At 38.4% G+C, this 27,985-nt stretch overlaps 4 protein-coding genes across 9 annotated transcripts; 2 read left to right on the top strand and 2 right to left on the bottom strand.

The window, feature by feature from the left end:
- Positions 1-59: 59 nt before the first annotated feature.
- rnf183 (ring finger protein 183) lies at positions 60-3,860 on the bottom strand. Its single transcript, XM_056756255.1, has 2 exons — positions 3,715-3,860; positions 60-2,276 (listed from the first exon to the last, which is right to left on the bottom strand). The coding sequence occupies exon 2, from the start codon at positions 2,200-2,202 to the stop codon at positions 1,267-1,269; it is 936 nt and encodes a 311-aa protein (XP_056612233.1). The 5' UTR covers positions 2,203-2,276; positions 3,715-3,860; the 3' UTR covers positions 60-1,266.
- Positions 3,861-6,134: 2,274 nt separating this feature from the next.
- Positions 6,135-21,568, bottom strand: dhx16 (DEAH (Asp-Glu-Ala-His) box polypeptide 16). 3 transcript variants are annotated; one of them, XM_056756247.1, is made up of 22 exons: positions 21,116-21,568; positions 17,300-17,377; positions 16,735-16,937; positions 16,392-16,636; positions 15,954-16,134; positions 15,809-15,865; positions 15,448-15,702; positions 14,948-15,187; positions 14,667-14,855; positions 14,473-14,583; positions 14,264-14,379; positions 13,893-14,103; positions 13,516-13,614; positions 11,215-11,367; positions 10,688-10,828; positions 9,955-10,117; positions 9,643-9,761; positions 9,349-9,416; positions 9,054-9,216; positions 8,040-8,201; positions 7,054-7,227; positions 6,135-6,807 (listed from the first exon to the last, which is right to left on the bottom strand). In XM_056756247.1, exons 3-22 carry the CDS (start codon positions 16,930-16,932, stop codon positions 6,679-6,681), a joined length of 3,174 nt encoding a protein of 1,057 aa, XP_056612225.1. In that variant the 5' UTR covers positions 16,933-16,937; positions 17,300-17,377; positions 21,116-21,568; the 3' UTR covers positions 6,135-6,678. The 3 variants fall into 3 exon arrangements, with proteins under 3 accessions (XP_056612225.1, XP_056612226.1, XP_056612228.1); XM_056756248.1 differs by having other exon boundaries at positions 21,327-21,361; XM_056756250.1 differs by lacking the exons at positions 17,300-17,377; positions 21,116-21,568 and adding an exon at positions 17,175-17,248.
- On the top strand, positions 17,596-20,641 carry ppt2a.2 (palmitoyl-protein thioesterase 2a, tandem duplicate 2). Its single transcript, XM_056756256.1, has 8 exons — positions 17,596-18,311; positions 18,548-18,698; positions 19,006-19,101; positions 19,187-19,294; positions 19,426-19,509; positions 19,692-19,776; positions 20,114-20,168; positions 20,291-20,641. Exons 1-8 carry the CDS (start codon positions 18,156-18,158, stop codon positions 20,432-20,434), a joined length of 879 nt encoding a protein of 292 aa, XP_056612234.1. The 5' UTR covers positions 17,596-18,155; the 3' UTR covers positions 20,435-20,641.
- Positions 20,953-27,932, top strand: si:ch73-95l15.5 (centrosome-associated protein CEP250). 4 transcript variants are annotated; one of them, XM_056756253.1, is made up of 12 exons: positions 20,953-21,042; positions 21,633-21,722; positions 21,932-22,122; positions 22,440-23,479; positions 23,572-23,724; positions 24,895-24,963; positions 25,114-25,230; positions 25,662-25,811; positions 26,077-26,244; positions 26,322-26,513; positions 26,622-26,813; positions 27,005-27,932. In XM_056756253.1, exons 3-12 carry the CDS (start codon positions 21,951-21,953, stop codon positions 27,077-27,079), a joined length of 2,328 nt encoding a protein of 775 aa, XP_056612231.1. In that variant the 5' UTR covers positions 20,953-21,042; positions 21,633-21,722; positions 21,932-21,950; the 3' UTR covers positions 27,080-27,932. The 4 variants fall into 4 exon arrangements, with proteins under 4 accessions (XP_056612231.1, XP_056612232.1, XP_056612229.1 ...); XM_056756254.1 differs by having other exon boundaries at positions 21,633-21,735; positions 25,680-25,811; XM_056756251.1 differs by having other exon boundaries at positions 21,633-21,735.
- Positions 27,933-27,985: the final 53 nt, after the last annotated feature.

Raw genomic sequence — 27,985 nt, 5'->3', positions numbered from 1 at the left:
TGAATTCCAGGGAAAACAGAATAGGTTCATTTTTATTTAAGTGCAGCCTACATCAGAAATATACATAATACATTTTATTAAGTATGGGACATCTCAGAGTGAGGGAACATTTACATTTACTTGTGAGTTTAAATGTACAGCTTAAATCAGAGGTCATTTGCAATGTTCAGCAAATTCGCGTTTAAAAGCACATTCAAACATGTATATATTGAATGCACTGTAAATCACTTTGGATGAAAGAGTGAATGTAAATGAGATTAGTATTAAATCATATTAATATGGGAGAAGAAACAGACCTTGCAATTACACGAAATCAGAGAGCCATGTAATAGCATTGCAATGCTGTGTCATCCCTCTGCGTACATTGAATATGTCTGAGCATGAGGGGTCAGTTTTTCCTTTATTTTACACAAAACTCAAAACAGTCTTTCACATGCCGTGGTGTAAACAATGTAAGTTCAAGCTCCAATTACTACGTTTTCAGTGACATTGTGACATGGCTGTAAGGAAGACACGTGACAACATATATTTATTCCAAGGTCATGGGTTGAACTCGGGTTAAGGGTTACGAACACAGAGAATGAGAACAAACATGTTTCATTATTTTTAACTTTTCCAAGCAGCCTCTCCCAATTTGTGCAAAAGAACAGGACATTTTATAAACACATTTATACATGAGAATATTCTTTTACATTATGTGCAGCAGAAACATACATTATACATTTTAAGAACATTTACATAAACGTGAACTTACACTTAGGTTTAAATGTACATTTTAAACCTAAGATCATTTGCATCGTTCGGAAATATTTAGTTAGAAATAGCTACATTCAAGTACACAAAAATGCATTGAAGGTCTTCATAAGATCAATTGGATACGTTATATTGTATATTAACTCTTTTATTCTAACCAGTTCCAGCCCGTTCAGAATTTTTTTTAATTGTCATTATTTAAAGGGATTTAATGAAAGAAAGACACTATCCGTCATTGACAGTACACTATCCGTCATTGACAGTACATACGTCACTGTTACCTTTTGTTCTCAGTCTGCAAAAATGTCTGTGTTCAAAAGACACGCATCACATTTTCATGTTTTTCTGGTTACGTCTATACAACCACGTTGTGAAGGATCCTACACATCAACAAAAAACAACAAAGCATTGTTCTGTATACAGCATTGTGTATAATGGAATGGACTCCGCCAACATTGCTTTGTTTATCACCTTCAACCATCATATGTTTGTCTATGCGTATTTTGTCATCAATTAAGGGTTTGTGTTTGAACTAGTTTGATTCAGTCCAAGTGGTTTAGATGTCTTCAAATGAGGCATGATCATGAAGGTAAAGACCCCGACCAGCATAAGAGCCAAAGTGACTGCGATAATGGCTGCCACCGTTGTGTAATAGCACTGGTTGGAATACATAAACCTTCTCACCTGACTTCTCATCCTGCTAGGAGGTCTACCAACGTTGACCATAGTCGCTGAGCCGAGACCTTCCTCCATGACTCCAATGGGGAAATTGGTCACCTGCTCCTCTCTCTTTTTAAACACCGGCAGATTTAAGGTGGTCTTAACGGGATTGTTTGTTGAGTTTTTTTTGAGGACGAGTTTGCCCTTACTGCGTTGGAAGCGTACGGACAGCGCCCTCTGCATGTCGTGGGGAAGCCTGCGGAAGATGTCCTCATTATTCCCCAGCTGTGGCAGGTCTCGGCCGTGACGGATCTCCGTCGTCTCTCTGCAAATGGGACATGTCAGAGTCTTTATCTCGATGGAGTTCACATTAATGCGCGCGAGGCATTCCAAACAAAACGTGTGTCCACAAGATAGCAACTTAGGTGCTTTGAAGACGTTGTCGAAGCTGCAGAAGCACACGATGCACTCTGTGTCCTCCAGGTCATATTGATGTTGCTCGTTCTCTGGGTTTCTCGGCTCTGGGTCGTAGCGCTGACCCCTTCCTTCCTCGCTGCGACCCCGTGGCCGCCTATCTCCCTGTTCTCTGTCCTGTTCTCTTCCTCGCCCGCCCTCCCGGTGGTGGTTTTCTGTGTCGTTACTTCGACTTCTTTTAGGCTTGTCGGCCTTATGCCGTTTCGAGGTTCCCAGGTTGAAGCTACCTTTGCCTTCAAGCTTCGGTTTGACGTTGGGTTCTTTTTTGGTGCCGTGGGGTTTGTCGTCCCCTTTTCCCTCTTTGTCATCACTCATGATAGAGCTGCGGGGTCCACGGGACAGATCAGGAGAAATGGAAAGTGTTGTCGACAGAAGTTTTTCCGGCAAGCCTGTGAAGAGAGATGGAATGATACACTATCAGTACAGATGACAGTCACAAATGATGGTATTCACAACAGGCTCATGGTCAGTGATAGCCCAAGATTATGTCAAGAAACGGATATAAACTTCATATTTATGAAAGCAGCTGAGCCAAGGTGCTGCACAGGATAAACTGACAATGCAAAATATAACTTAGAAACACACACTGTAATATATAAGGAAGTCTAATGAACTAAAGGAAGTCTAAAGAACAAAAAACAAGGCGTTTAAGATAGAATCAGCTAGGATAAAGATCTCATTTGAATCTGGATTTTTGATCTCGGGGTAGTGACTGACAAGTGTGAACATTTCGGAGGTTGCACAAGCAAAACAAACTCATGTTTTTAATTCCAGGTCATCAAAGTCTGCGATTATGTTGGAAGAAAATGTAATCTCTTAGTCTGTACAACTACCAGTCATTTGTGACAAGCACACAGATATAACTGGCAATACAAAAGTTGATGTTAGCATACTATTGACATTAAGGACTCGTCGGTCACGGAAGTCACTTACGGACTGTAAAAGATGCTTTGTTTCCTTAAGTTTTTAAGTAGGGCTACCGACAAATTGGTGAGTCAATTACGTTCTTAAATTTTGACAATGTCTTCACATTACTTCCACTTATCAAAGCAATTTCAACTTAATTTTATAAGTTACATCAACTAAACCTCATGGCACATTTTAAATAGATTTTAAAATAAAAACAAAATGTTTTGGGCTGTGGTTTCTGGAATTCGTTGTCAGTTGACTTACTACTTAACTTTAAGTAGAAAATTGAGCTGAAGTCTGCTAGCAAAGGAATGCAAACCAGAATTTCAAGTTAAGACAACAGTAGGACTGTGTCAGATTCCATGTTTGTTTGTTATTGAAGTTTAGTTTGACCTGTAAGATTCAACTCAAGAATGCCAAGAAAAAAGAATGTGTCAAAGCAAACAAATTGTTTTAAACAATATTAAAAACAATATGATGTGTAATTCGTGTGTAACATGGTTTCCCAATTTTGTTTTTATGATTTATTTACACTTATACCAGTAAAAGTAATATCTACTAGTTTAGTAATACACATTAACACAACTTTTATCAAAGCATCATTTTTATATTTTTAACTGAACTGTGACCATTAGCTGAATTTTCTAAACGCATATATTTAATCGCATCATATATTTTGGAGTTAGAAACTTTCTGAAGTCTCACAACCATTGACTAAGCATAAACCAGATCAAGTCAGTTGTACCTGCCGCAACCTGCCAATGACATTATGCAGATAACCTGTGAATAGTGCCCTCTTTTGTAAACTAGTTACTTATGTCTCTGCAAATACATACATTTAACAAAGTATAAGTTAAAGGTGATTTTGAGGTGAAAATATAAAAGAACATAAAAAGTAAAAAGTCTCTGTTCTTATACCTGCTGTATGACCTGAAGGATAACCCAAAATGTTTAGGTGCTGCCCAAGCTTGAATCCCTCCAGAACCACATATTCCACTAGATGTGCATTACAGGTGTTAAATCCAGACCTTTCTTTCCACACCTACCCTGTATCGCGATTTCACGATCTGTCAGTTGCTTTTGATGTGAACACTTTGTCTCCGCCTCTTCTGTGTGTTTTCTTCCCTCTCTCACCGTGTACCTGGTCATACCTGCTGAACTTGTCCGGGTGCTATTTGAACCCGTTTCAGTCTGAACGTGCAAGAATTTACGAACAACAAAATCAAAACATGCATGTGCTTTATTATTTTAAGGTCTCTGGCATTGAATGAGTCCACAACATTGATTTCTGAACCCTCTAAAAGATGAAGAATTCGATAAGATCATTAAGTCTTTGGACACTTTGGATGTGGAACACTCTCAACATTCAACTTTAGGGTCTTGTGGGTAGTTGCGGGCTGAGCAAAATTACGTACAGGAACCCACCCAACAAGTATTTATGACGGGCCTAGATAGGACTCAGGTCACCTCCTACAATGTAAATACACTGTAAAAGTGACGTGATGTGATCAATACGTCATGGCAACATATTTTAACTTTACTCCTCAATGTAAGTTTATATAAGTTAATACATCTCAACTTGTTTTTATAAGTTACAGTAGCTTGGACAAAATTTCGAACAGTAAGTTGAAATGACTTAATCAATTTGATCACCATATCTAAAACTGTAAAGCAACCAAATATTGTTACAGTGTATGTGATTTAATTTACGTGTTTTTTTACTTCCATGAAATTGCTCAAAAAGGTAAATCACACTTGAAACAATATTCATATCCGTAACAAATTGTCTGTGATGAGTTATTTGCCAAAGTTTACTTTGCCATCACTGTGGACTTAAAAATATTTCTATTGAAATGAATGCAAATTTCATTGTTTATTTTTAATTTGCATTATGAATCCATTTTGTCCCAGTATGTTATAACAACAGCTTAAAATAAATGATCACAATAATGTAACAAAATGAAGTTTAATAACATCCCAGAAAGTCGCTGATAAATTCGGTGTCGTTATCCACACGTACGTAGTTATTTGACTATGAAGAAGGAAGAACTTTCTCTGGCTGTGGAAATAAATGATTCATTCTGGCGATAACGATTGTTGCACGAAGCAAAGCCCCTAATAATACACCTGTCATGTCTGAATTTTTAGATCTTTTGGGATTAACATACTAACACACTAGATGTAAGCCTCCATGCAGATTTACACAGTACAGACATACCTAGAGGGGGTTGTAATGGTTAAAGATCTAGGCTGGTAACTTTAACGTTTTAGGTTCAAACCACGCAAGACACTTTCCAAGAAAAATTACCATTGTGCCCTTGAGAACAACACATCTCAGCACATTTTGTTCTAAGGGGTCGGTCTCTATAGTAAGTATAATGTGAATTGATTTAGCCAAATACAGAAAATAAATGAAATATTTCTTTACTTGCTGTTAGTAAATGTAAAGTGAGTTTGAATAAGACGTTGACCTTAACACTGAATGGCCACGGTATGTGGACACCACTTAATTAACAGGTTGGGCTTTTCAGCTACACCCATTACAAAAACTGCATAGTCAAGTACACAACCTCAGATGAACATTTTCAGTACCACAGAGTACAGAGACGCTTAAGGACTCCTATAATTCTCAATTTAGGATAGATTCTATTGTAAGCATTGTTTTTTAAAAGCCACCAGTGCATAAATGTTTGAAGTTAATGCTGCATTTTGCACCGCTGTTGTTTTGAATGCAGTCGTAAATGCTATAGTAAAAATGAATGTGATTATGACTGAGGACGTGATTCAGAAAAAAAACATTTCCATCGAAACGACTCCTCATTAGCTACTCATTGACTTACATTTCATTACAGCTCAGCGCTGTCCTTCCACTTCCATAACAAACATAGCTCGAGGGGAAACTACAAACCACCTGAAACTACTCATTGATTTGTGGGTATATATTAACATTTAACAAGAACCTTTCCAAGTAACAGATTTGGATTTTTATAGTTAAATTTCAGGGAAACATTTATTAGTGTCTTGTATCTACGCCTCGTATCTACCAGTATAATTGAAGTTGCTGTGACACATTAACCTTTTCAAATCAACAGATTTTATTGCAGTTCCCTTTAACTCTTATATTGAGCCAGCCGGTATAACTGTGGCTAAACATGACCTTTGTCACTGCTATTAGGCCAAATGAATACCTCTTTTTGAGCACTGGGACCTGGTCATCTTGCCTAAACATTTTCAAATTTCACGTGGTCAAAACTCATGAAACTTTAAATCTAGTTTTTCTAATTATTATTAGTCTCCCTTTTGCAAATATCCAACCGATAAAAAAATACAACAGTGTGTCAACTTGGACAACACAGTATTTAATCACTTAAAAAGTAGTGTTTCTTCCATTTCCTGAAAAACTGTGAATCTGGACAAAATAGAATCTGGAAGGACATCGACGATTTGCAAACAATTTCAAGGGAAAATTCCAGTGTTAAACATTCTCTTAACTCGCCTCTATTTATTTATTAAACCATTGTTGCGTTTACCACCTTCAGTTTTATAACCTTTTACAATCCTTCTCTTGATCCTCATCCAATGTTATCTATTCAAATGGATTCCAGGCTAGAATCAGATATCTCTGTATAAATAATAACAAAAACAGGAGTGTGCTTGTATTCAAAAATGTATTTCCTCATTCGAAACGAATGAAAACAATGGCAGAAAAACAACTGTAAAATATTTTACAATGATCAGCGAATTTCCAAACACTAAAAAAATTCGGGATTCATTTTCAACAAACACTGACAGAGGTTCACACAATGGCGCCTGTCTCTGTACAGAATGTACGAGGTCTCGGTCCCGTGTGACAGCCGTAGAAACAGTCTTCTCATGTCCGGGTCAGCCCAGTTCTTCACGGGCTTTTCCTTGTTTGCGTGGCATCTTCTTACTACTGCTGTCCTCCAACTCTTTGTTCTTGTAATAATGAGGAGCCACTTCAAGGAGCCAGCCGCTCTCAATCTCTATCAGCTGAAACAAAAGACAAGATTTAAAAAAAAGGTACATTTTCTGAGGAAAATTCAATTAGTCCTCACTATGCAAAACTAGACCCCATGGTGTTACGCACCCCATAGAGTGTTCTGGATGGTTACTAGGTCATTTCTAAGATATTCAAGAACAAGGATGCTTACACACCCTACTCAAAAGATCCCACCCTAAGTCCGGTTTTAGCATTGGTAACTGAGAAAAATGAGAATGATGTAGGTGGATACAGACCTGTCTCATAAACTCTTTGGTCGTGAAGACCAGCTCATGGTAGATGAGCCAGCGCGGCTGCTCCTCAAACAGGGAGCTGTTGGGATGGACGTAAACCGTCTGCTGGTGCTTGACTGTTTTGTAACCCCCTTTGCTCAACCGTGCCGTGTGGTAAAAATATCCAGCAGTCACTGCCTGCAGGGAACAGGTCACCAGTTTTACTAAGTTTAGAACTTATGAGCTGATCTAAAACCTCATCAGCATATGAAGGCATGAAATGCAATCCCAGAATGCACTAAGACAAGCTCAGTTTAAAAACAAATCCAAAATGATGGAAGAAGCTAAAAAATTCTGCCTATAGAAGATACTTTTGAGGTTCTATTTCATGCATTTATTCTTTCTATTTACTGCATATTAAAATGGATTCCTTCATCATTTACTCATTAGACATTTCTCAAAATATCTTCTATTGTGTTTTGTTCCATGTAAGAAAGAGTCATATACAGGTTTTGATTATGATATGAGGTTGAATTAATGATGACAGAATATGTATTGTGGGGTGAACTTTATGAAAGTCAAAAGTAGGATTTACCTGTAGCTTAACTTGTAAATTTACTTGTTAGCATTCTAACTAACACCTAGTCACCTAACCTACATGTCTAAATGCAAACCATTGAAGAAAAACATCTGCTGAATGCAGTAACTGAAACTTTGCAAGTGTGTAAAGATTCAGGAATTCTGTTGGTCTGTCTGTTCATCCTCCTTTAAAAACAGCTGATTGACACTGTCTGCACATTCTCACAGAACCGGAACTACCAGTGTGAAAAACACAGCGCAAGACAAGAGAAGATCAGGATCAAGCTGAACAATTAATGTGCAAAACATAAGCGAATAACAGACACGCACAAACGCAAGAGAGCGCTCTCATGACTGAGCTGATGCAAAGCAGCAAGTTCCCCTGAAAGAGGAAATGCAAAAAAAATGCACTGTGGTTCATGCAGTCTGACCTTGCGAATGGGCATTGTGTCACCGTCGGCACTGCACAGTTCCACCTCAATCCTCTCCATCAATCCCTCCAGCTGTTCCCGGACATCTCGAGCTCTTTTCATTGAGCGGAACTGGATGAAGTTCTCGAAGCACCACTGAGTCGAATAACCACTTTCTACCCACTGAAAGAGAGACGTGAAAAGAAATGATTAATTGATGAAAGGCCTATATAATACATTTTGTTGAAAGTTGCATAAGTGCAACGTGTAATAAAAAAAAAAAAAAAAGAAGAAACATGTATTTATGTGGTAATCAACATTATGCCACAAATGCTCTTGATAAAGCTTGACTTTCATTAGAGCTAGCAAGATCATTCAGTTAATATATTTTATACCGCAACATGGTTGACTATGATTGGTTGATACACATTCCAATGTATTGACAAACTTTCTTAAAATGGGAAACTAGTAAATGGTTTCACCTTTCTAGACCGAATTAAAACTTCACAGCATCAGAATGTTTTTCCCAGATACTTCAGCTTTGGTGTGCATTCATTTTTAATAATTCAATGTTTTAAAAGAACTAATCGCGCATCTTTAGAAAGAACATCATGTTTTAGCAGAAACAAGGCTATAATTGGATAACAACACTACAATTTCCCTCAACAGCATGTGAAAACAAATGCATTCACAGTCCTGCAGAACTTGCTCCATTTCTCCCTTAAGGATGTCACACAAGTATTTTGTTGATAACAAAATATTTCAACAAACTCTAAGTGTATAAATGCTGGTCTCTTGATTTAACTGCCCATTCAAGCAATGTTTGAACATACCAAGAGTTCGTTTCCAAAATGACAAAAATCATGTTCATTTATGATGTTATGATCATGTTTTTATTGTTTGTTTATTGAGTTAGTTAGGTGTTTATTTATTTATTATGGCTTCAATAAAAACAAACAAACTGCAGTTTGAACATGATTTTTAGAAGATTTTAAAAAGGGAATTATCTCACTTTCTTCATATATATACACCCACCTGTGTGTATACATTGAGCAGCACCATGTGATCCCCTCCCGGTACCACAAAGTTCATCCGGGCGTTGTCGGCGTGAACTACTTTGTCTTTGGGGCGGTAGAAGATGGAATTGTTAACTGACACCATGGCCGCTATAGTCAGAACTTCCTCAGAGCACTTGTAACTGAAAGGAAGAACACATTCACAAAAATTACAATTATTTATTTGTGCCATGAAGTGAAAAACAATGATAAGAACATAAAAAGCTTTAATGACTAGAAATGATGAAATGTCACGTTTTGTCATTGAGACTCACTGCTCTGAGGCCAGAATCATTTTACTCAGCATGGGGTCCACAGGAAGTTCAGCCATTCTTCGTCCAAGCTACACCGCAAAAGACAAAATCAAAACTTGACCCATTTTCGCAAGTGGTGTTTAGAAGTCATTTATTAATCCCTCATTACAGTGCTCACAACCCATCATTATGGTGTACACAATTCCATGTATACTAAGGCTTATTAGGGTTTAGTAAACCAACTCTTTGCTAGTATAGAGCATAGTAATAGGTCTTCCAAATTGATCCAATTTCCTTAAAGCAGTTCTTCCGTACTTTAGTGAGCTCTCCAAGGTGGTTGAGGGCCCCCAAAGCGTAGAGCTGCTCCAAAGCCAAGACCAGCGTTTCATGAGGAGGAGGATCCATGAAGTCAAAGTGAATCAGGTCATTTATACCTGTGGCACACGAAATACATGTCAGATCCGGATAGAACTGCATCAGGTCTCATTCTGTAAGCGCTGACTTTACATTTTCCAAGTGGTGCCACACCCCAAAAAAAATGTTTTGTTTTAACTTGTGCTGCAAGCCTATAAAGTTTCAAATGTGGCAACCATACTTTGGCAAACATATTGACTCCATCTTTCTCACCCAGGCTTTTAAGCAACAGAACCACATTGCCCAGGTTTGTTCTCTGGATCTCTGGGATTGTGGTCTCCTCCATCTCGTGTTTAAAGGCCCACGCCGTGTACAGACGAAAACACTTCCCTGCAGCCACTCTTCCTGCACGGCCTGCTCTCTGATTGGCCGAGGCCTGTGGGATATCAAAATATATCACTCCACTTTTGAGTCAAAGTTCAAAAGCATTTATCAACACATCAAAAGCTTCAACTTCAGCCTGAATACCCGATTAACAGGAAATGAGGCAAACTTCTAATAAAAGATATAAATGGAATGACAAAGTACACTTGATTCTGTTGCCTCTATACTTACACTACCAGTCAAACACACCTACTCTTTATACTTTATTATTATGTTCTTAACAGTGAAGTCACCATTAGTATAAAAGAAAAGAAATGACCGTACGAGAATAATAAAGTGACCTACAATGTTATCCAAATGAAGATAATTTTAGTTTATTAAGCAGCCTCCCTCTGACTAATTTTCTGTTCTGGAGGGCATTCACTCAAATAAGTTTATGAGTTGCACCTGGAGATGCTGTTCAACAGAGCTTAAGAACTATGTATATATGCTTGCTTAAAGTCGAACACCTCCTATAAAAAAACTAACATTTACTTTGTGAAGAAATGTAAAGGCACGCACAATTTATACTTTAAGCATTAAATCGTCAGACATAAATGTGAAAGAAACATTTGCCCCTTACCCTTGAACAGGGGGTGACAATAAGGGATTCCATCCCTGTCCGAGCATTGTAACTCTTCTGTTTGCAGAAGCCTGGATCAATGACATAGATAATTCCATCGATGGTGAGCGAAGTCTCTGCGATATTTGTGGCCACCACAACCTTGCAGACCAAAAAAAAATTGTTATTATCACCCGGTCAATTTACATTAGGCCCAATTTCACAGACAAGGTTTAAAGCTAGTCCCAGAATAAAATTAGTGTTGGATCTGTCTTAATTGAATATAAGAAATATCAAAATATATCAGTGTCATTGTTTTGTCTCAAGATGCACAGTGATGGATTCTTCAAGAGATTTTTATAAAAGCGACGTAATCTTAATTCAACTAAAGCATAGTCCTGGCTTAAAATAAAACGTGTCTGTGAAACCGGGCCTTAGTGTATTGTCAAGGTCATTAGGAAAATGTTTTGTTTGTGTAGACCGCCTTCCAAAAATTTCCAACAGACGTGATGCTCCCTGGTGGCAAGCAGGGGTAATGGCGCCCTTACTTTGCGTGCCCCAGGCGGGGTGGGATTGAAGATCTTGGCCTGCATGTCAGAGGGCAGGTTAGCATAGATGGGGAGAACAAGGAGCTCAGATATCTTCGACCCCAACCTCCTACATCTCTCCTGTAACAGCTCACAGCATGCCTCAATCTCTTCCTACAACACAAGAACACAGTACAAATCAATATAAATATAAATATCAAGTCGACACTAACAATTTTTCTCTTGTCATTTCAAACCTATATGACTTTCCTTTGCAGAACACGATAGAAGATATTCTGAAGAAAAGCGCTGGGACCCATTCACTTCTATTGGATGGAGACAAAACCAATTCAAGTGAATGGGGTCCAGTTAATAACATTCTTCAAAATATCTTCTTTTGCGTTTAGAGGGTAAGTTAATGATGAGAGAATATCCCTTTGACAATCCATAACTTTTCAGAATAAACCGTTCAAATCTTAGGACACACAAATGACAAACTTCAGAGGTGTGAAAAGTATTTGCCCCCTTCCGGATTTTTTTTTTTTGCATATTTGTCATTCTTAAATGATTCAGATCAAAAAAAAAATTATACTACTCAAAGAAAAGCAGAGTAAATACAAATTGCAGCTTATAAATTATGGTTTTATATGTATATATGAAAAAGTAATTGCCCCCTTGGTAAATCATGAGTTGATTGTGATGAATTGAATAACTGAGTTACATTTCACTAGCCTCAATCAGGCCTAACACTGCCAGACCTGTTGAATCAAGACCTGTCTGACAAACTGAAGTAGTCTAAACGATCTCAAATAACAACACATCATCCCGCGATCTAAAGAAATTCAAGAACAGATGAGAAACAAAGTAATTGAAATGTATAAGTGTAGAAAGGGTTACATAGTCATGTCTAAGGCTTTGGGACTCCAGTGAACGACAGTGAGAGCCATTATCCACAAATGGGGAAAGCATGGAACAGTGGTAAACAGTCCCAGGAGTGGCCGGCCTACCAAAATTACTCCAAGAGCACAACGACGACTCGTCCAGGAGGCCATAAAAGATCCCAGAACAGCATCTAAAGAACTGCAGGCCTCTCTTGCTTCAGTTAAGGTCAGTGTTCATGATTCTACAATAAGACAGAGACTGTGCAAAAATGGCATCCATGGGAGAGTACCAAGGTGAAAACCACTGCTGACCAAAGAGAACGCAAAGGCTCGTCTCACATCTGCTAAAAATCATCTTACTGATCCCCAAAACTTTTGAGCAAATATTCTGTGGACTGATGAGACAAAGGTTGAACTTTTTGGAAGGTGTGCGTCCTGTTACATCTGGCTTAAAACTAACAAAGCATTTCATCAAAATAACATCATACCAACAGTCAAACATGGTGGAGGTAATGTGATGGTCTGGGGCTGCTTTGCAGCTTCAGGACCTGAACGACTGGCCATAATTGATGAAACCATGAATTCTGCACTCTACCAGAAAATCCTAAAAGAAAATGTCCGGCCATCAGTTTGTGACCTCAAGCTTAAACGCACTTGGGTTATGCAGAAGGACAATGATCTAAAAAACACCTGCAATTCCAGCTCTTAATGGCAAAAAATATCAAAATAAAGGTTTTGGAGTGGCCTAGTCAAAGTCCGGACTTAAATCCAATTGAAATGCTGTGGGATGACCTTAAAAAAAGCTGTTCATGCTCGAAGACCCTCCAATGTGGCTGAATTAAAACAATTCTGCAAAGAGTGGGCCAAAATTCCTGCAAAGCGATGTGAAAGATCAAGGGTGGCACAACTAGTTATTAGGTCTAGGGGGCAATTACTTTTTCACATAGGGTCAGAAACGTTTTGATTGTTATTTCCCTTAATAAATAAAACCATCATTTAAAACTGCATTTGGTATTTTCTTTGTGTAATATACAAATTTCATGTATACAAAGGATCATTTAAGCAGACAAATATGCAAAAAACTAAAATCAGGAAGGGGGCAAATACTTTTTCACACCACTGTATGTCCGTTTAAGCATTTCAACAAGCAAATCTGAAAATGTATAATCAGTATAATTTACAAAACTGTTTATATAACAGTTTGATCATAATTCTGGTTTGGTTCCAGAGTGCTAGTATTTTTGACATTCCTTTTATTAATATAAATATTTCAGGGAAACTAATACTAATTTAACTTATGTTTTAGAATGTGCAGTGTAAACAAATATCCATCTACACTAACACAGATGATCTGTTGCTTTTAACCTTAGACACAACAAATCCAATTTATGATATGAACACGTCTAAAAAATGAACTTAAAACAGAGAGTCAGGAACAGACCTGCCCAGTGAGGAAGACCAGCACATCTCCAGTTGGCTGGGTGACATGGATCTGCAGGACAGAAACGACACAAGCTTCCAGGTAATCTGCTTCTGGAGCCTGAAACCAAAGATGACATTTCAATGTATGTTGCACAACAGCGAAATAACAAGCTACCATACTACACCGTGATCAAGCAAAGAAACATTTAAATTCCTAAAAATATTGCGAGCATGAGAATCAACAGAACATTCGCCACTAACTGTGAAATTTCATTGGTCAAACTGTAAATTTAAATGTATTTTGCAAATTGCCACATTCATTGTGAATAGAAAATTTCCTTGTCTCTGAAAACTTTAAATTGACAGTAAAATGGAAATGTAATCACAATTCATTACCTTTGTGTAGAAGATGTCTACAGGGAACCTGCGTCCTGGAATCCTAAATACAGGCGCATCATCAAAAAAGCGAGAGAAACGCTCTGTGTCCAGGGTTGCGCTGGCCACCAGGACCTTAAGGCCGGGACGGAAGCGGGCGATATCTTTAATCAATCCGAAGAGAATGTCTGTGTGTAACGTTCGTTCATGAGCTTCATCAATGATGATCACGCTGAAAGAGACAATAACGAAGGCACCCAATCAGACATTTCAAATACTGTGGTTCTATGCATACCTGGCATGTTAATAAATAGATTTCTGATGTTTATTCACTTTGCATACTGCCAGTCTAAAGATACAAACTAATCTACAGGAAGGTTTTCTTGTAATACCTGTAACTGGCCAGATCAGGCTCTGTAAGAAACTCTCTGAGCAACATTCCGTCCGTCATGTATTTCAGGATGGTGCGTTCTGACGTACAGTCCTCAAAACGGATGCTGTAGCCCACCTAAATCCAGAATATATGACAAACTAGCTGATGATGATCAAGAATCAGCATCACGCAAAGCTTAAAGTGAATTAAAAGCAGACGAATTCTGACCTCATTTCCCAGTTTGACACCCATTTCCTGTGCGACTCTGGCTGCAACGGACATGGCCGCCACTCGTCGAGGCTGAGTGCAGCCGATTTTCATTCCTCCTTCAGTGAAACCCTGAAAAAAAATCAAATCACAAACTTATAGATAAATGCATAGTATAAAACCCCTGAATATAGAGTTTGCTAATAAGTACGTACATCTTCCTGCAGATACTGAGGTATCTGGGTGGTCTTGCCGGATCCGGTCTCACCCTCTATCACCAAGATCTGGTGGTTCCTGATGGCAGTTAGAAGGTCTTCTCTGTATGGAAAGATGGGCAGGCTGCACCTGACCTCCTGGATGGACTCTTTCTGTTTCTCAGCCTGTGATAACTCAGGTTCACTTTCCTGCAGTTCAGAAACGCATAGAAAGAAATTCAGTTTGTATTACAGACATAGGGGAACATAAGGAACCCACACAGTGTTACTGTGATGTCAACCTTCTCTGACAGTGTTCCCTTCATGGTCATGGCCGTGGTGACAAAGTTGATCATCTCCTCTTCCTCTAGAATAAGTTCGTACTTCTCCCTCTCCTCCTTTATTCGGCGTTCCCTCTCTTCCCTGGCCCCGAACTGCAGGGTGGCAGTGGCGACTCTTGCCTCCTCCCACCGCCCCTGTTCCCCGCCTCCCTCCCTAGGCATCTCCTCAAACTCCAGGTCCATGTCTCTTTGAGGAATGGACTGAAAGCAGCAAAGAGAAAAACAATTAGAAACAGAGATCAAGAACAGTTCACTGGATTACTAAAATAAATAACGAATTGTATTGTGATGCATGTATTTATTTTCATACAAAATCAAAAATATGCAAAATTACTCAAAACTACGGTTTCATTTCGGTTCCTTGTTTTGGTAACCCACTATCATTGATTTATGGATTCCAGAATTGCAGATTTGAGAAGGTCTATCCCATAACCCGCCAGGAACTCATCTTTCAGACTCACCTTGTTTCTGTTCTCCTCAGGCATGTAGTATCTGTTTTTTCTTTCCTCTTTTTCTTTGGCCCCTGCTTTCTTGTATTCTTGTGCCAGGTCTCGGACCTTCCTTTTATAGTCCAAATCTTTCCTTTCCCGGTCTGTAAGATTGTCTGTGGCGAAGAGATATTCCTCGTCTGCAATCTCAGCCTTTAGGTCTTCCAGCTTCTCCTGCTCTCTTTTAGACAGATACTGCTGACGCGACTGTTCCCTTAGTTTAGGGAGCTGAAAAAAGTATTTTAATAAATATCACAGAATATACAAGTGTCTAATACATAAGAAAACTTTTAAGTTTCTTTAAACATGTGCTGATATCAAAATAACATCTCACCATCTTCTTTTGATCCTCTTCAGCCATCTTTAGCTTCTTTTGCGCTTCCTCATATGCCTGATATAACAATAAAGTATAATAAAATAACATTAAAAAAATAACAGGAAACAAGATTATTCTGTTAAAAGAAGCTTAAACACTTCACCTTTTTATCATTTCTCTCAAGTATGTGTCTGGTCTTGTCTTTGTCCTTCTGCTTGACACGCTCAGCGAAGGCATCCCTCTCCTCCAAGTCTTGGAGTCTCTCTCTCTCCTCTTTTTCCCATTCTTCTTCTTCCTCCTCCGCAGCTTTAGCAGCTTTCTTTGGCTCATCCACAGCTTTAGAGCTGAAAGTGTTCAAGAGAAAACAAGAGAATCCATTGAAACGAAAGCACTAATAGAAATAGACTTTAATTTCTGACAGAATGAATTACTTTGAATCTGTTCTTGTGCACCAAGATGCATAACAAACGCAAGCCTCCCATTTGAGATGAAAAACTATATTACTTGCAAATACACATTTTATTCATACCATGACTATTAATAAAAAAATACACGGAACAAAAACTTCCAATGATAAAAATAACTTATTGATATAACTCACCTCGGTCTTCTGTCCTCCTCATCGGACGATGGACTGTCCTCTTGTTTCTGTCTGAGATGTTTCCTCTTTTTTCCTTTCTCTCTGTCTTTGCTTTTCGTCTCTTTTTCTTTTTCTCTTTCTCTGACAGTCTCTTCATCACTCTCACTGTCCTCCAGAAGAGTGTAAGTTCTGTTCTTTCTCTCTATTTCCATCACATGTCGTTCCACAGCTCGGGCAGGTTTCTCCACCACTTGTTTTTTGGGGGCCTGAAACGGAAGTATAACAACACCATTTACTTTTATTAACTGGTCAAAATAGGTCACATAATAGCTCTTTAGACATAAAGTACCGTCCAAAAGCATACCTTGTTGTATAACTCATGTGCGAACGCTGTGATTCTTTGATCAATGTCAATGGTTCCAGTTTGCTGAAGACGAGTCACAAAGTCCTGAGGTCCAGAGGACTTCAGCACCAGACCGATCATGTACTGGGCCACATATCTGTCACTCAAACCCAGGATGTCATGAAGCTGATCACTAACCCACTGTTCGAGACTGGCCATTGTGACTGTATAGATAAACACAGAACATCTAGAGTCATCAAAGAGTGTCTCTTTGTTATAATACAGACATGATACAGAAATCAGCATGCATTAGAAACATTTATCAAAGTCTTAAGTCATAAAAGTAAACAACATTCACTTTATAACAGTGTACATTAATCTCTGGGAACATCAAAATACTGCAAGACTTCAAAACTTAGTTGAAATCAAACGCTTGAAATAAACTAACCAGCGAATCTTACTTGTTATTAAAACTATGGCTACGAGAAAAAGGTAAGATCATTAAAAAATTTTAACTCATGCACATGGGTGCACATGTAGAATTGTTTGTTGTTATATAACAATGATTTTATTAACGTTTACTTACGTTTGTAGCGTCTCCACGCCGTTTGACCTATGAAAACATTTGGTTTACATCCGGAGTCACGACGTTCTCTAAAGCAACCTATCAAAATAAAAGCCCTGATACGTTAATGAAAGTAAGAGAGGCACTTTCTACTATTTTTGAGCACTTTTTTAACATACAAATATAAAAAATCACATTTGATGGCCATATCTATTCAGAAATATATTATATATGGAAATTAAAAAACTCTAGAACAATCCCCTTCCTATATACTGTAATAAAAAATACTTATACGTCAGAAAACCACAAAATAGCGTCTAGACGTACACTAAACAAAGTACAACTAAATATATAAATGTATATTATAATGCTCATGGGACGACTTTATTATGCAGCAAAAATAAAGCTTTCTGTAAGTAAATAACGTACGGTAATGTTCCGTTTTTCAAGCTAAACAGAGAAAAGATTGAGGGAAGAATGCTAAGCGTCTTAAGTTTGTAATTAAAAGGTACCTCTGCAGGCTAAAACACGATATTACTTGAGGTCAATAGCAAACGTGTTTTAAATGTGTAGACATTTTCATTGTTATAATTTTGAAATTGATGTGTTTTGATTGTTTATCTTCCGATAAAATCACATCAACTGTTTTATCAATAAAACAGAAAGAGGAAGCGGTCTACTATATAAGCATCACCTCAGCTGTGACAAGCTACAGATGCGGAACATCCAATTTCTATTAAAACGCATATGACTCACAGCAGCGTGTTTAAAACATTTTTCAAACTAGCTTACACAAATACTGAATATATTTAGTGGAAAAAAACAAATTTGATTGAAATTTATATTTTTTGAGAATTGTGAGTGTTTGAGTGACTCTATGGAGGTTTCGATCATTAGTTGCAGCAAACCATTTGCTTTTATATGGACTGCATTACTGCTGTCCTCCGTTGTTGGATACAGGCCAGTTATTATTGTTCACGGGATTTTAGATGGACCAAGACAGTTCGAGATTTTGGCGAGATTTATCAATGAGGTAAGATCATCTTGACCAGAACTGTTTATGTATCTTATTCATACAGGTGTGTTAAAAATTTGCATGGAAAGATCCCATTGTTTTTACATGACAGATTTGGGGTTTTGTAGACCCACAAGAACCCCAGGTTTAAACAACCAAATTATATAATATTTAGTTGTATTTTACAACTCATTTGCCACATTGTCACTTCTGTTTTCGATCTTCAGTGAAACTCACAAACTTCTCGTTTCAAGTCTCATCCAGGTACCAATGTGACCACATTTGCTTTGTATGACTACATTGCCAGTTTGAAACCACTGTGGCAACAGGTTGAAGATTTCAGACAGGCCATCAATTCCATCATGAAGAGAGCAGATGGTGTCCATCTCATCTGCTTTTCACAAGGTCATTCGACTTGAACCACCCCTATAAGCGATTACACTATCCTACTTTTTGGCAAAATAACTTTTTTTAGAGAAGCACAGAGATACACAAATCGACCTTTTGACAAAATATTACGATAAAAAAAGTAAATGAATACATTATAAACATATGAAACATTTTACATACTAAACAAATGATGGCATATCTAAAACTAGCCTGAAGCACTTTGCCTCAATAACATAATAGAGAGAATAACTAATTTCAATGTTTTATGTCATATTTTCCCTTTGATATATTTTTAACTATCATCTAATCTACACATGCATAGGTGGATTGATATGTCGTGGAGTTCTTGCAACTCTTCCCAAACACAACGTCCACTCTCTGATATTCCTGGCTTCACCACTAGCTGGCCAGTACGGAGGTTTGTACACTTCCTATATTACAAACCGCAATATCTCTGAATAAAGCAGATGTGGTGTCATTTTCTTTGTCCTTTTTTTTTACAGATTCTCATTATCTGAGGTATTTTTTCCCTAAGTTTATCAAGACAAGGCTGTACCATATTTGTTACACAGGATGGGGACAAAAGGTATCCGTCTGCAACTACTGGAATGGTGAGGAGATATTTCACTTTTGTGGAAAAATCCCTTTTAAATCCTTTTGTCTGTGCATTTTTAGAATTTTATCATTGTTTTATTTAATTATCATCTCTAAGTGACTCTCTCTGTTTTCTCTACCTCTGTAGACCCACACCAAAGAGAGAGATATCTACAGAGCAGCAACTATCTTGCCCCACTGAATGGTGAAATCGAGCATGTCAATTTAACAGGTAAATTTTTTTATTTGTAGTGCTAACTAACAGTAGTTACATGTTTTTTTTTTTATTATAACATGAACAGCCAATAAAAATCTGATTAGTGTGTATATACTCAGATTACAGCGTCTGTTTGTGTTGTTCATGTATTTTCGTTTCTGTGGTCTTGAGTCCTGTTCTGTGTTTCTCTTCTGCAGCGTGGCGAGACAGCTTCCTACGCATACATATACTGGTGCTGATTGGTGGAAACGATGATGGTGTTATTACGCCATGGCAATCAAGGTCCCTGCAGATATTTTATAACATAATACATATCTAGAATTGCTGTTTTGAAGCAACTAAAAATAACATGCCATATACTAAGTCAATTTTTAGAGTTGCAAATGATCAAACTGTACTCCCAAAGAAAGTTGTGTAAAGGGTTAATCTGTGTGGACTGGAAATGCACCAGACTGAAACTAATGTGAGAAATATTTAGAGTGACATTTGAACTCCACTACAAAGGTCTCACAGGATTATGTGGTGCTTTTGATGTCTCTGAAATTCAGATTCTATATATATCATGTTCAATGCAATGTGCCTTACAGTAAAAATGTTTGTCTCCTAATTTGCCCTACAGTATTTTTGGATTTTACGACAGTGATGAAACTGTGGTTGAGATGGAAAACCAGGACGTAAGTGGACACAAGAACATCTTGTTTCTAAGATTTAGAAATGCTGGTCATTTTTAAAACAACATTAGTGCAGTTAGTTAGCTGTATTGCTTGATGTAATCATTCGTCCTCTCTCAATCCAGTATTACCGAAAAGATGCTTTCGGCCTGAAAACACTGGATTCAAGAGGAGCCGTGGTGAAGTGTGTCGTTCCCGGTGTACAGCATACATCCTGGCATTCAAACCTCACGGTCTACCAGACCTGCATTGACAAATGGCTTACATAATCCGCAGAGAACAACAGTTTTCTTGATCACGTGACTGTGTGTGTTTAGCTTGCCTTAGTATTACACAATCCTGTTTTTAATCAAAATCATTGCTTGTATGGATCTTAAGTATTGTTATATACTGTCATTCCCTTTGATTTGCATACAGAATGTCATTTGTTATGAACCATTTATGCTATAAAGGATTTTCTTAGAGGTGCTATTGGAGTTTTAATAATAAATTAATGAAACATATTGCGTAAAAGCTGTGTGTTGTTAATATGTTTAATACCAATATCTAATAGCTTTGTAGGCATGACTTCATGGTGCCTACATTAAAACTTACTTAAAAAATATACAGTATCTAATCTGAAAAAATCACAAAGTGTGACAACTCGCCCCAGTATCCTCCGTAATGCAAATCGATATACCAAATTTATTTATAATTGTGTGACAGTGCATGTGGGCGGCTGCTGTGCATGCGCGTAATCGCGCAAACAGCTGGAGCGCGCCGCGCAGCCGCGTGCCCAACAGGTATTTATTATTACGTCAGCAACGTAAACCGGCTGCGCGCGGTGGCTACTGCTCCGGTACGGACGCGCTCGAGAGTTTACTCTTCCGGAATCTCGGTAAGAAACTTTATTTGTAAGTTTGCGGTCGCAATCGTCTTTTTGGTGCTTCAAAACTTATCAGGTCTTTTACCGTGCTTAAAGTTGTTTGGTCTGTCGAGGTGTCAGTCATATCATGTTTATGTCCTCTGCGGGGTCATTCTGTCATTCCGGGAATCAAAAGTCAGATTCGTTTATCTCTATACGTGTTACATTCGCACCAGTTTATCGTAAAAGAGTTGAAGAGAGTTTCAAATGACTGTAGGACACAGAAAGCCGAACCGAGAGTTGCTGAGATTACTCACCGCATGGGAACTTCTCTACCCAGCGCGTTTTTTACCCACATTTATATATTTGTTATTAAACTGCTGCTTATTGGCTGTAAACGACCACGTGATTATATTTTACATTTTATTTATTTATGTTTCGTTGTTTTTTAAATTATACAAAATACGTGGTGTACGTGTACCTATAAAGCGTGAAGTGAAACTAATAAAATGTGAAGCAACAAAAAATAAGCTTGAATTACTCAAGCGAAATTGTAAACAACACGGTTTGGACAAATATTGAATCAGATTTTTTTTATAATGTCTGTGTGTGTGTGTTTTAAGGCTGCAGGTCGACGTGTCCAGTGGTTGAGCTGAGTAAACAGTGACTCTGTCGAGTGGAAATCGAGCTGTCATCCAGTGGATCCACCCCAGGCAAAGGACAACAGTACTGCCATTAAAAACAATTACTGATAGATTTACACAGCTGTGTGGAATAAATATGCTTTCACTGCAAAGCCTACGCATTTAAAAAATACAGTAGATATTGTCATTAACAGCCTTAATGTTCTTTATAACGTAATAGCGTTTGTGTTTGCTTTTTACAATCTCTTAATTGTTGTCTCTATATTTTATTATTATAGAGTATCTACTGTATGCACAATGACATCCAGAAGTAAAAGTGAAGCGTGCCGGATCTGTGGAGGGGACCTGCAGGGTAACCAGCGGCGATGGTTGTACACGGCTCAAAACCGGAAGGGGACACAACCTCATACCCCTACAGATTTTTCCAGGAAGGGAAGCTTGCCCAGATCTGTGCAGAGCAGCCCATGGGGTATGAACAAAAAGTTTTAATATTTATAGTTTGAAAGATTTCTTTATTTATTTTTGTATACGCTATTAACAGCAGAAAGATTTATTTTTGCATAAGCTATTAAGAGCAGAATACATTATTAATAAACAGGATGAAACAAAAGGTTATTAAAAAGGCAAATGTTATATTCTTTTAAATACATTTCAAATCACCCATAGACATTATGCACAAAATATCAAAGTCTATGGTCAAAAGAGTATGCGAGTGGACACGTTAAAGCTGTACAATTATTTCCGTCGCCTTCAACTGATCATTTACTTTCTCTGCTTTATTTTTAGGCAGCACTTTATCTCTCAGCTCCTCTCGGTCGCTCTCCAAGTCTCACTCTGTGCTCACCCCCACGAAAGGAATAGACCTGCTCTGTGTCCTGACACACATAATAGAGCAGCCTGTACCACGAAAGGACGGACAGGGGGAGTTTATATGTGGCAAGTGTGTGTCTGTACTAGAGCGGGTTTTCAAGTTCGACACTGTCATCTCACGAGTCAAGGTTCTGTCAAGCGAGAGACTCGAGAAACTCACTCAGGAAAGGGATAAGATCAGACGATGGGTCCGAAGCTTGTACAACCAACGGCACTATCCTAATTCCAGGGGAAAAGGAAGCTCCAGTGAGGAGGAAGGGGAACCGGGAAGACGACAGCGAAATGATTCTGCGGGAGAAGGATACAGAGAGATGATGCGGGAAAATATGTCTCTCTCCGAGTACGAGTGGTGGTCCGAGAAAGTAGAGGCATGTCCACATTATAGGAGGACAGGGAAACGGTGCCATAAAGACAAAACATGCGAATGTTGCGACTCCCTGCGAGTGTCCGACTCGGATTACGAGTCTGTTTGTGGCATTCCCCGACACCTGCCCGAGCAAGCCTATGCCTCATTGGGCCTCTCTCGTGATAAGTCTCGCAGCATGCCTCTTCATTGGTCTAAAGTGCCATCTGTTAGCTCAAGCCCCGCCTCATTGTCTGGATCCTGTCACTCTTTACACTCTCAATCCCGCACTGCCTCCGTCCAGTCACTGGACTCTTTGGATGGCAACGATCCATTTGATTGGCCGGAGAAGCAGGCGGACATCTTGGATTCAATTTTTAAAGAGTTGAAGGGAATTGAGGGAAAGCCGGTCAGCTCACCAGCTGGGAGTCGTATTCCTGTGCTGGACAGAGTAGAGGTGCATAATGGGAAGGACGAAGTGGGAGTGAAAGTGGGGTTAGTGAGAGAACTGAATTTCGGAGAGCAGGATAACGGGACGGATGATGAGCTTGAAGAGGAGAGTGAGGATGTGCTGACCGAACTAAGAGATGAGTTTCTGCCTTTGCAAAGAGAGGTGAGGCTAATATTTGCCTTGTATTGTAAAATCTGTTTTAAAAAAATTTCATGTTGGATTCCTCTATCATTTTATTCCTTTGCTTTATGCAGGTGTCTACGGGTAGGGTTCACCTCGCTGTGAAGCAGTTGCGTGAGCAGCTGGTTCAAGCTCAGTCTCGCATCAGGACTCTGGAGGCGCAGCTCAGGAACGCAGAAAAACCAGTAACCAGCGCTCCTGTCGGTCACCCAAAGACTCCTCCAAAGGTGCTGATTGACATTGGGTTAATATAAATTAAGAATTCTATGGATCAAATTGGGTGTGAAAGCTGAACATGTTGTCTGCGTATTGTTTTTAGAATTAACATAAAAAACACGCCCTTTGTTAATCTTTTTGTTGACTTCTCAAATGATTGGTTATACTAGGCATTTACAGAGGGCGTGTGGATTTTTTATGCCCTGGGTTAACACACACGCTCACACGCCTCGTCCAGGAATCTTCCCTGACTGGAGGAGTTTGCCTTGGGCTTTGGTTGTACCTGTTTTTTATCATTAACAGTCATTCAACAGCTTGTCTTTTGATCTTATTTTTATAGATTTGAAACCTAAAGCATAAGTTCTCACATAAAATCTTAAACATTTTGCCCATTTTTGGCAAAAAGCTTTATATTTACTTTCATTGGAACATCATTTCTTGGTCATCAGAGCTTATTATCTACACTAAGATCATAAAAAAACATTGAAGCTGATTTCTGACATTATATGCCAAATCAATTAGTTTTTGTTAAGATGAGGGAAAGACACAAGGTCACAGGGATAAACTTAAATAGATTTTTTTCACAAAAGAAGATACTTTTAAGAATGTTGGTGACGAAACAACATTGGCCCCCATTGACTTCCATTGTATTTACATACAACCAGTGAAACATTCCTCAAAATATCATAACGCTGCTGTCCTTCTGTAACCTTGATCCTCCACATTTTGTGTTTTTTATAGTTGGGCATAAATCATTATTATAAGTCACCCTTCATGTGTGGAAAAAAGTGCATGTCAACTTTGACAACACGGTATTTAATCACAGTGTTTTGTCCATTTTCTGAAAAAAAAAGCAAATATGGACATACAAGGTTTCAGAAGGACAGCGATACAGATACAGGCTTTGAATGACATGGGAGTAAATAAATTATTTTTATGTTTGGGTAAAAATGGTAAAAGTTCCATTTTAAAAACTGTTCAAATTTGTTATTTCATAGTGATTGAAAACTGACTCCATGATGTGAGCTGGTAGCAACAAAATAGCTCAAGAGGAATGCTTATAAGTCACAATGATATGAACTGTCCCTCAGGCATGAAGAGGACTCATTTTGCTGCATTTGGGAATGATACCCATTAGTGAGAAAAATAATCTGATATGTGTCTGTTTTTGCTGCACACAGGCCAGTCTAAAGAATGACTTGATAGACAATCTCAGCCAATCGCTGCACAGCAGAGAGAACGTAATCCAGGTTAGTTTTGTATTTATAAACCGTTGTTCATCGATGGCTAGTTCAGCATGGGAATTTTAAGATCCATAAATTCCTGTAGATACAGGAAAAAAAATGATTGCGTGCATGTCACGGATGTGTCGCTGATAAACTGTTGGATCTTTCCCTCAGGAATGTGTGACTTTGATCCAGAGGCTTTGTGCTGAGCAGGGGATGGAGTCAAAGGAGACAGACAGCCTCATTAAAAAACTGACCAATGCCGTGAATGATAAACGCAGTGAGCGTGAGGTGAGGGTCAGATTAAAATGACACGCACGCGTTAATCTCACATGTGCGTGAAGACTTCTCATCTACTTATTTTGTTTTTAAACTAAGCCACTTATAATCGCATACTAATCATAACCACAATCATACAATTCTGAAGTGAACAATTTTTTCGGCAATTTAAGAAAACACCAAACAAGCTCTGACTAACATACGCAGTCTGTAAATGTTGGTTCTGTGTCACTTAGTATGATAGATAACTTGAGGGAAAACAGTACATAGTGGCCTAAATAGTATTAAGGCACTTAAAATATAAAGTGTATGCATGTTGTTGAATTACATAACAGTATTTGTGTTTGGTAGTCCACACAGACACACGTTGTATGGTATGTTTTGTTGTAATGTGCAAAATGCAAATGATTGGGTATTTGTTTATGTTGTACGATGGTAATTAGTTTATTCTGGAGGCTCAGCTGTCAGATGCGAGGGAGAGCGAGAAAGTGCTGGAAAATCAACTGCAAACTCTTAAAGACGCCGGCAGAGAGAGAGACCGAGACCTGATCACGCTCAACACAGTGCTCCAGTGTAACCAGGATATTATTAATGTGAGTTAAACAAATAGCGCTCTTATGCAACACTACACAAACACACAGTTTACTTAAACACATGGTTAGTGAGTGCTGGTGTTGTAAATGTGGGTTAGGATAGTTGTTGCACATTTCCTGTTATTTGTAGTCCTGTCTTTTTAAATTAGTGACCTTAAAGTAGAGCAAAATGTAATTTTATGTGTGTAAAGAAATTAAATAATGATACAAATGATTACAAGTCAGTGAATTCTTAATGAAAGTCTTTTTTTCTTTCTTCACGCAGCACCTGCGTGTGGAGCTGGCCGAGCGAGATCGAGCTCAGCAGGAAATGATGAAGGAGTGGGACGTGTGGAAAGAGAGAGATTCAGCCCTGACAGCACTGGTGAAAGATAATGAAGCGTTTATTTCCCAACTAAAGGGGGCACTGGAGAGTTCACGCAGGGATGTGCAGGTAGATGTGGCATTATCTTTCTGGCTGGTTAATGTGTGATTTCAATTAGTCACCAATTAACAATTATTTTCCTTTAGGCGCTTTCTGACTCTCTGATTGGCCGGGGATTGGAACGGGGCGGGGCTGAGGCTGGATTAGTAAATCAGATGAAAGAAAAGGAATCTCTGCTGGAAACCAGCTTCAGAGATAGAGAAGAGCTTGGCGCCACCTTGAGGCAGGAGATCTCAGGTCTCACAACAGCTTTACAGGAGTCGGAAGTGATCATAAAGGTAACTTCTGACTGCATTGCACTTGGTGTCCCATCCGAGAAGCTACTGTAAGATTTGATTTGTAAATGTTTTGTTAGATGTTTTTCTCATTGTCCACCTTTCTTTCAGGAACAAAGAGAAAGTCACAAACAGGCCATCAATGAACTATCAGAGACACTCAAAAACACACTCAAGGAACTTAGAGAGAAAACCCAAGAGAAGAAGGAGGCTGAACTAGGGCAGAAGAAGGAAAATAAGGAGCGAGAGTTTGAAGAGGGAAAACTAATGGAGAATCTTCAGAAAAGGGATAAACTCATTGAGGTACGTACTGCACCGTATTCTCCATCAACAGTAGGATGGTGAAAGGTTTGGGCATGTACATGAAACAAAGCTTTTGAAAAACCTTAATTTAAATTAAACTATTTTTAAATACAGCCCTCTAGCCCTGATGTAGCTTATCTGTTGTCAATGTTTTATTTTACATTACACATGTATGTCATTTGTCCCCAAAGCAAGTTCTCCTGGAGTTAGAGGAGCGTGATGGAGTGCTAACAGAGCTTCAACAAAACATCTCAAGCAGGCTTTGACCCAAGACAGGACTCAAACACAGATTGTGAGCGTGCTTGTGTCACTACAAATGAGAGACACAGATGTAATAATGATCATGTGAATCGACTGAATTTGTCGATTGACTGTCGGTCGTTGATTTGTGTCATTTATTGGTAACATCTTTATAGTACACATGTAAATAATTAGGTCATAGAATTAGTCTGTTTGCTGCATTAAAAGTAAGGAACGAAACGTATCAATATACAGAGCCCACAATCTATTTTTTGAGAAGTTATAGTTGTGCTTGACGCTCATGTGAAGGATACTGAGACAGACCAACACTGCACTTCAGGAGGTTTTGTGTTGGTCTGTATATTGTAGTAAATGTCATTCCAATATTCGTTTCCATAACATTCCCTACTGCCTTAAATGAATTAATATCAAATATTTAAATTGTGTTTAAATGTTTTATTGATTATGGTTGCTGAACATGTTGAATGCTGCTTTTCGCTTATTGATTGATTTTCCATGTTATCGTTTTTGTCCTGTATTTATGAATGAACGGTGTCGATTTTGTCCTGGAGACACAGTCACGGTCTCAGATGTGCGGTTTTATTTTCTCATAAAATATGCCTACACTGACTGTATGTAGATTTGTTATATTTGTGTTGTTTTAATCTTGCTGTTATTTTATTTGGGTATGCTGGAATGTTTTTCCCACAACCTTCAGTGTACCTCATTTCCATTCAGGAAATATTCAAAATGATGCCTCAAGTTTGTTTCCGGTCGTGGTTCTCAAAGTTTTTTTGAGATTTTCTTTTACTTGGAAAGGTTCTTTCTTGAGAACTCAAGGGTATAATTGACAATAAAAACCTCCTATTTAACAAGTGACTATTGTGTGATCATTATTAAAGTTTGCTATAATCTACTTGAAGGCAAATTTG

This window comes from Triplophysa dalaica, chromosome 9 (genome assembly GCF_015846415.1).
Source record: "Triplophysa dalaica isolate WHDGS20190420 chromosome 9, ASM1584641v1, whole genome shotgun sequence".
Classification (NCBI taxonomy): Eukaryota; Metazoa; Chordata; class Actinopteri; order Cypriniformes; family Nemacheilidae; genus Triplophysa; species Triplophysa dalaica.
The sequence above is the reverse complement of the archived record's forward strand: the minus strand, read 5'-3'. Positions and strand labels throughout refer to the sequence as shown.

Excerpts from the sequence above, each read along its gene's own strand:
- si:ch73-95l15.5 (XM_056756253.1), top strand. The coding sequence starts at position 21,951 with ATGACATCCAGAAGTAAAAGTGAAGCGTGCCGGATCTGTGGAGGGGAC. Across the intron at positions 23,480-23,571 it reads TTCTGCCTTTGCAAAGAGAG|GTGTCTACGGGTAGGGTTCA; the intron begins GTGAGGCTAATA and ends TGCTTTATGCAG. Across the intron at positions 26,814-27,004 it reads AAAGGGATAAACTCATTGAG|CAAGTTCTCCTGGAGTTAGA; the intron begins GTACGTACTGCA and ends TTGTCCCCAAAG.
- ppt2a.2 (XM_056756256.1), top strand. The coding sequence starts at position 18,156 with ATGGAGGTTTCGATCATTAGTTGCAGCAAACCATTTGCTTTTATATGG. Across the intron at positions 19,777-20,113 it reads ATTACGCCATGGCAATCAAG|TATTTTTGGATTTTACGACA; the intron begins GTCCCTGCAGAT and ends TTTGCCCTACAG. Across the intron at positions 20,169-20,290 it reads TTGAGATGGAAAACCAGGAC|TATTACCGAAAAGATGCTTT; the intron begins GTAAGTGGACAC and ends CTCTCAATCCAG.
- rnf183 (XM_056756255.1), bottom strand. The coding sequence starts at position 2,202 with ATGAGTGATGACAAAGAGGGAAAAGGGGACGACAAACCCCACGGCACC.
- dhx16 (XM_056756247.1), bottom strand. The coding sequence starts at position 16,932 with ATGGCCAGTCTCGAACAGTGGGTTAGTGATCAGCTTCATGACATCCTG. Across the intron at positions 14,380-14,472 it reads GTGTCAAACTGGGAAATGAG|GTGGGCTACAGCATCCGTTT; the intron begins GTCAGAATTCGT and ends TTCTGGATTTAG. Across the intron at positions 13,615-13,892 it reads TAGACATCTTCTACACAAAG|GCTCCAGAAGCAGATTACCT; the intron begins GTAATGAATTGT and ends CTTTGGTTTCAG.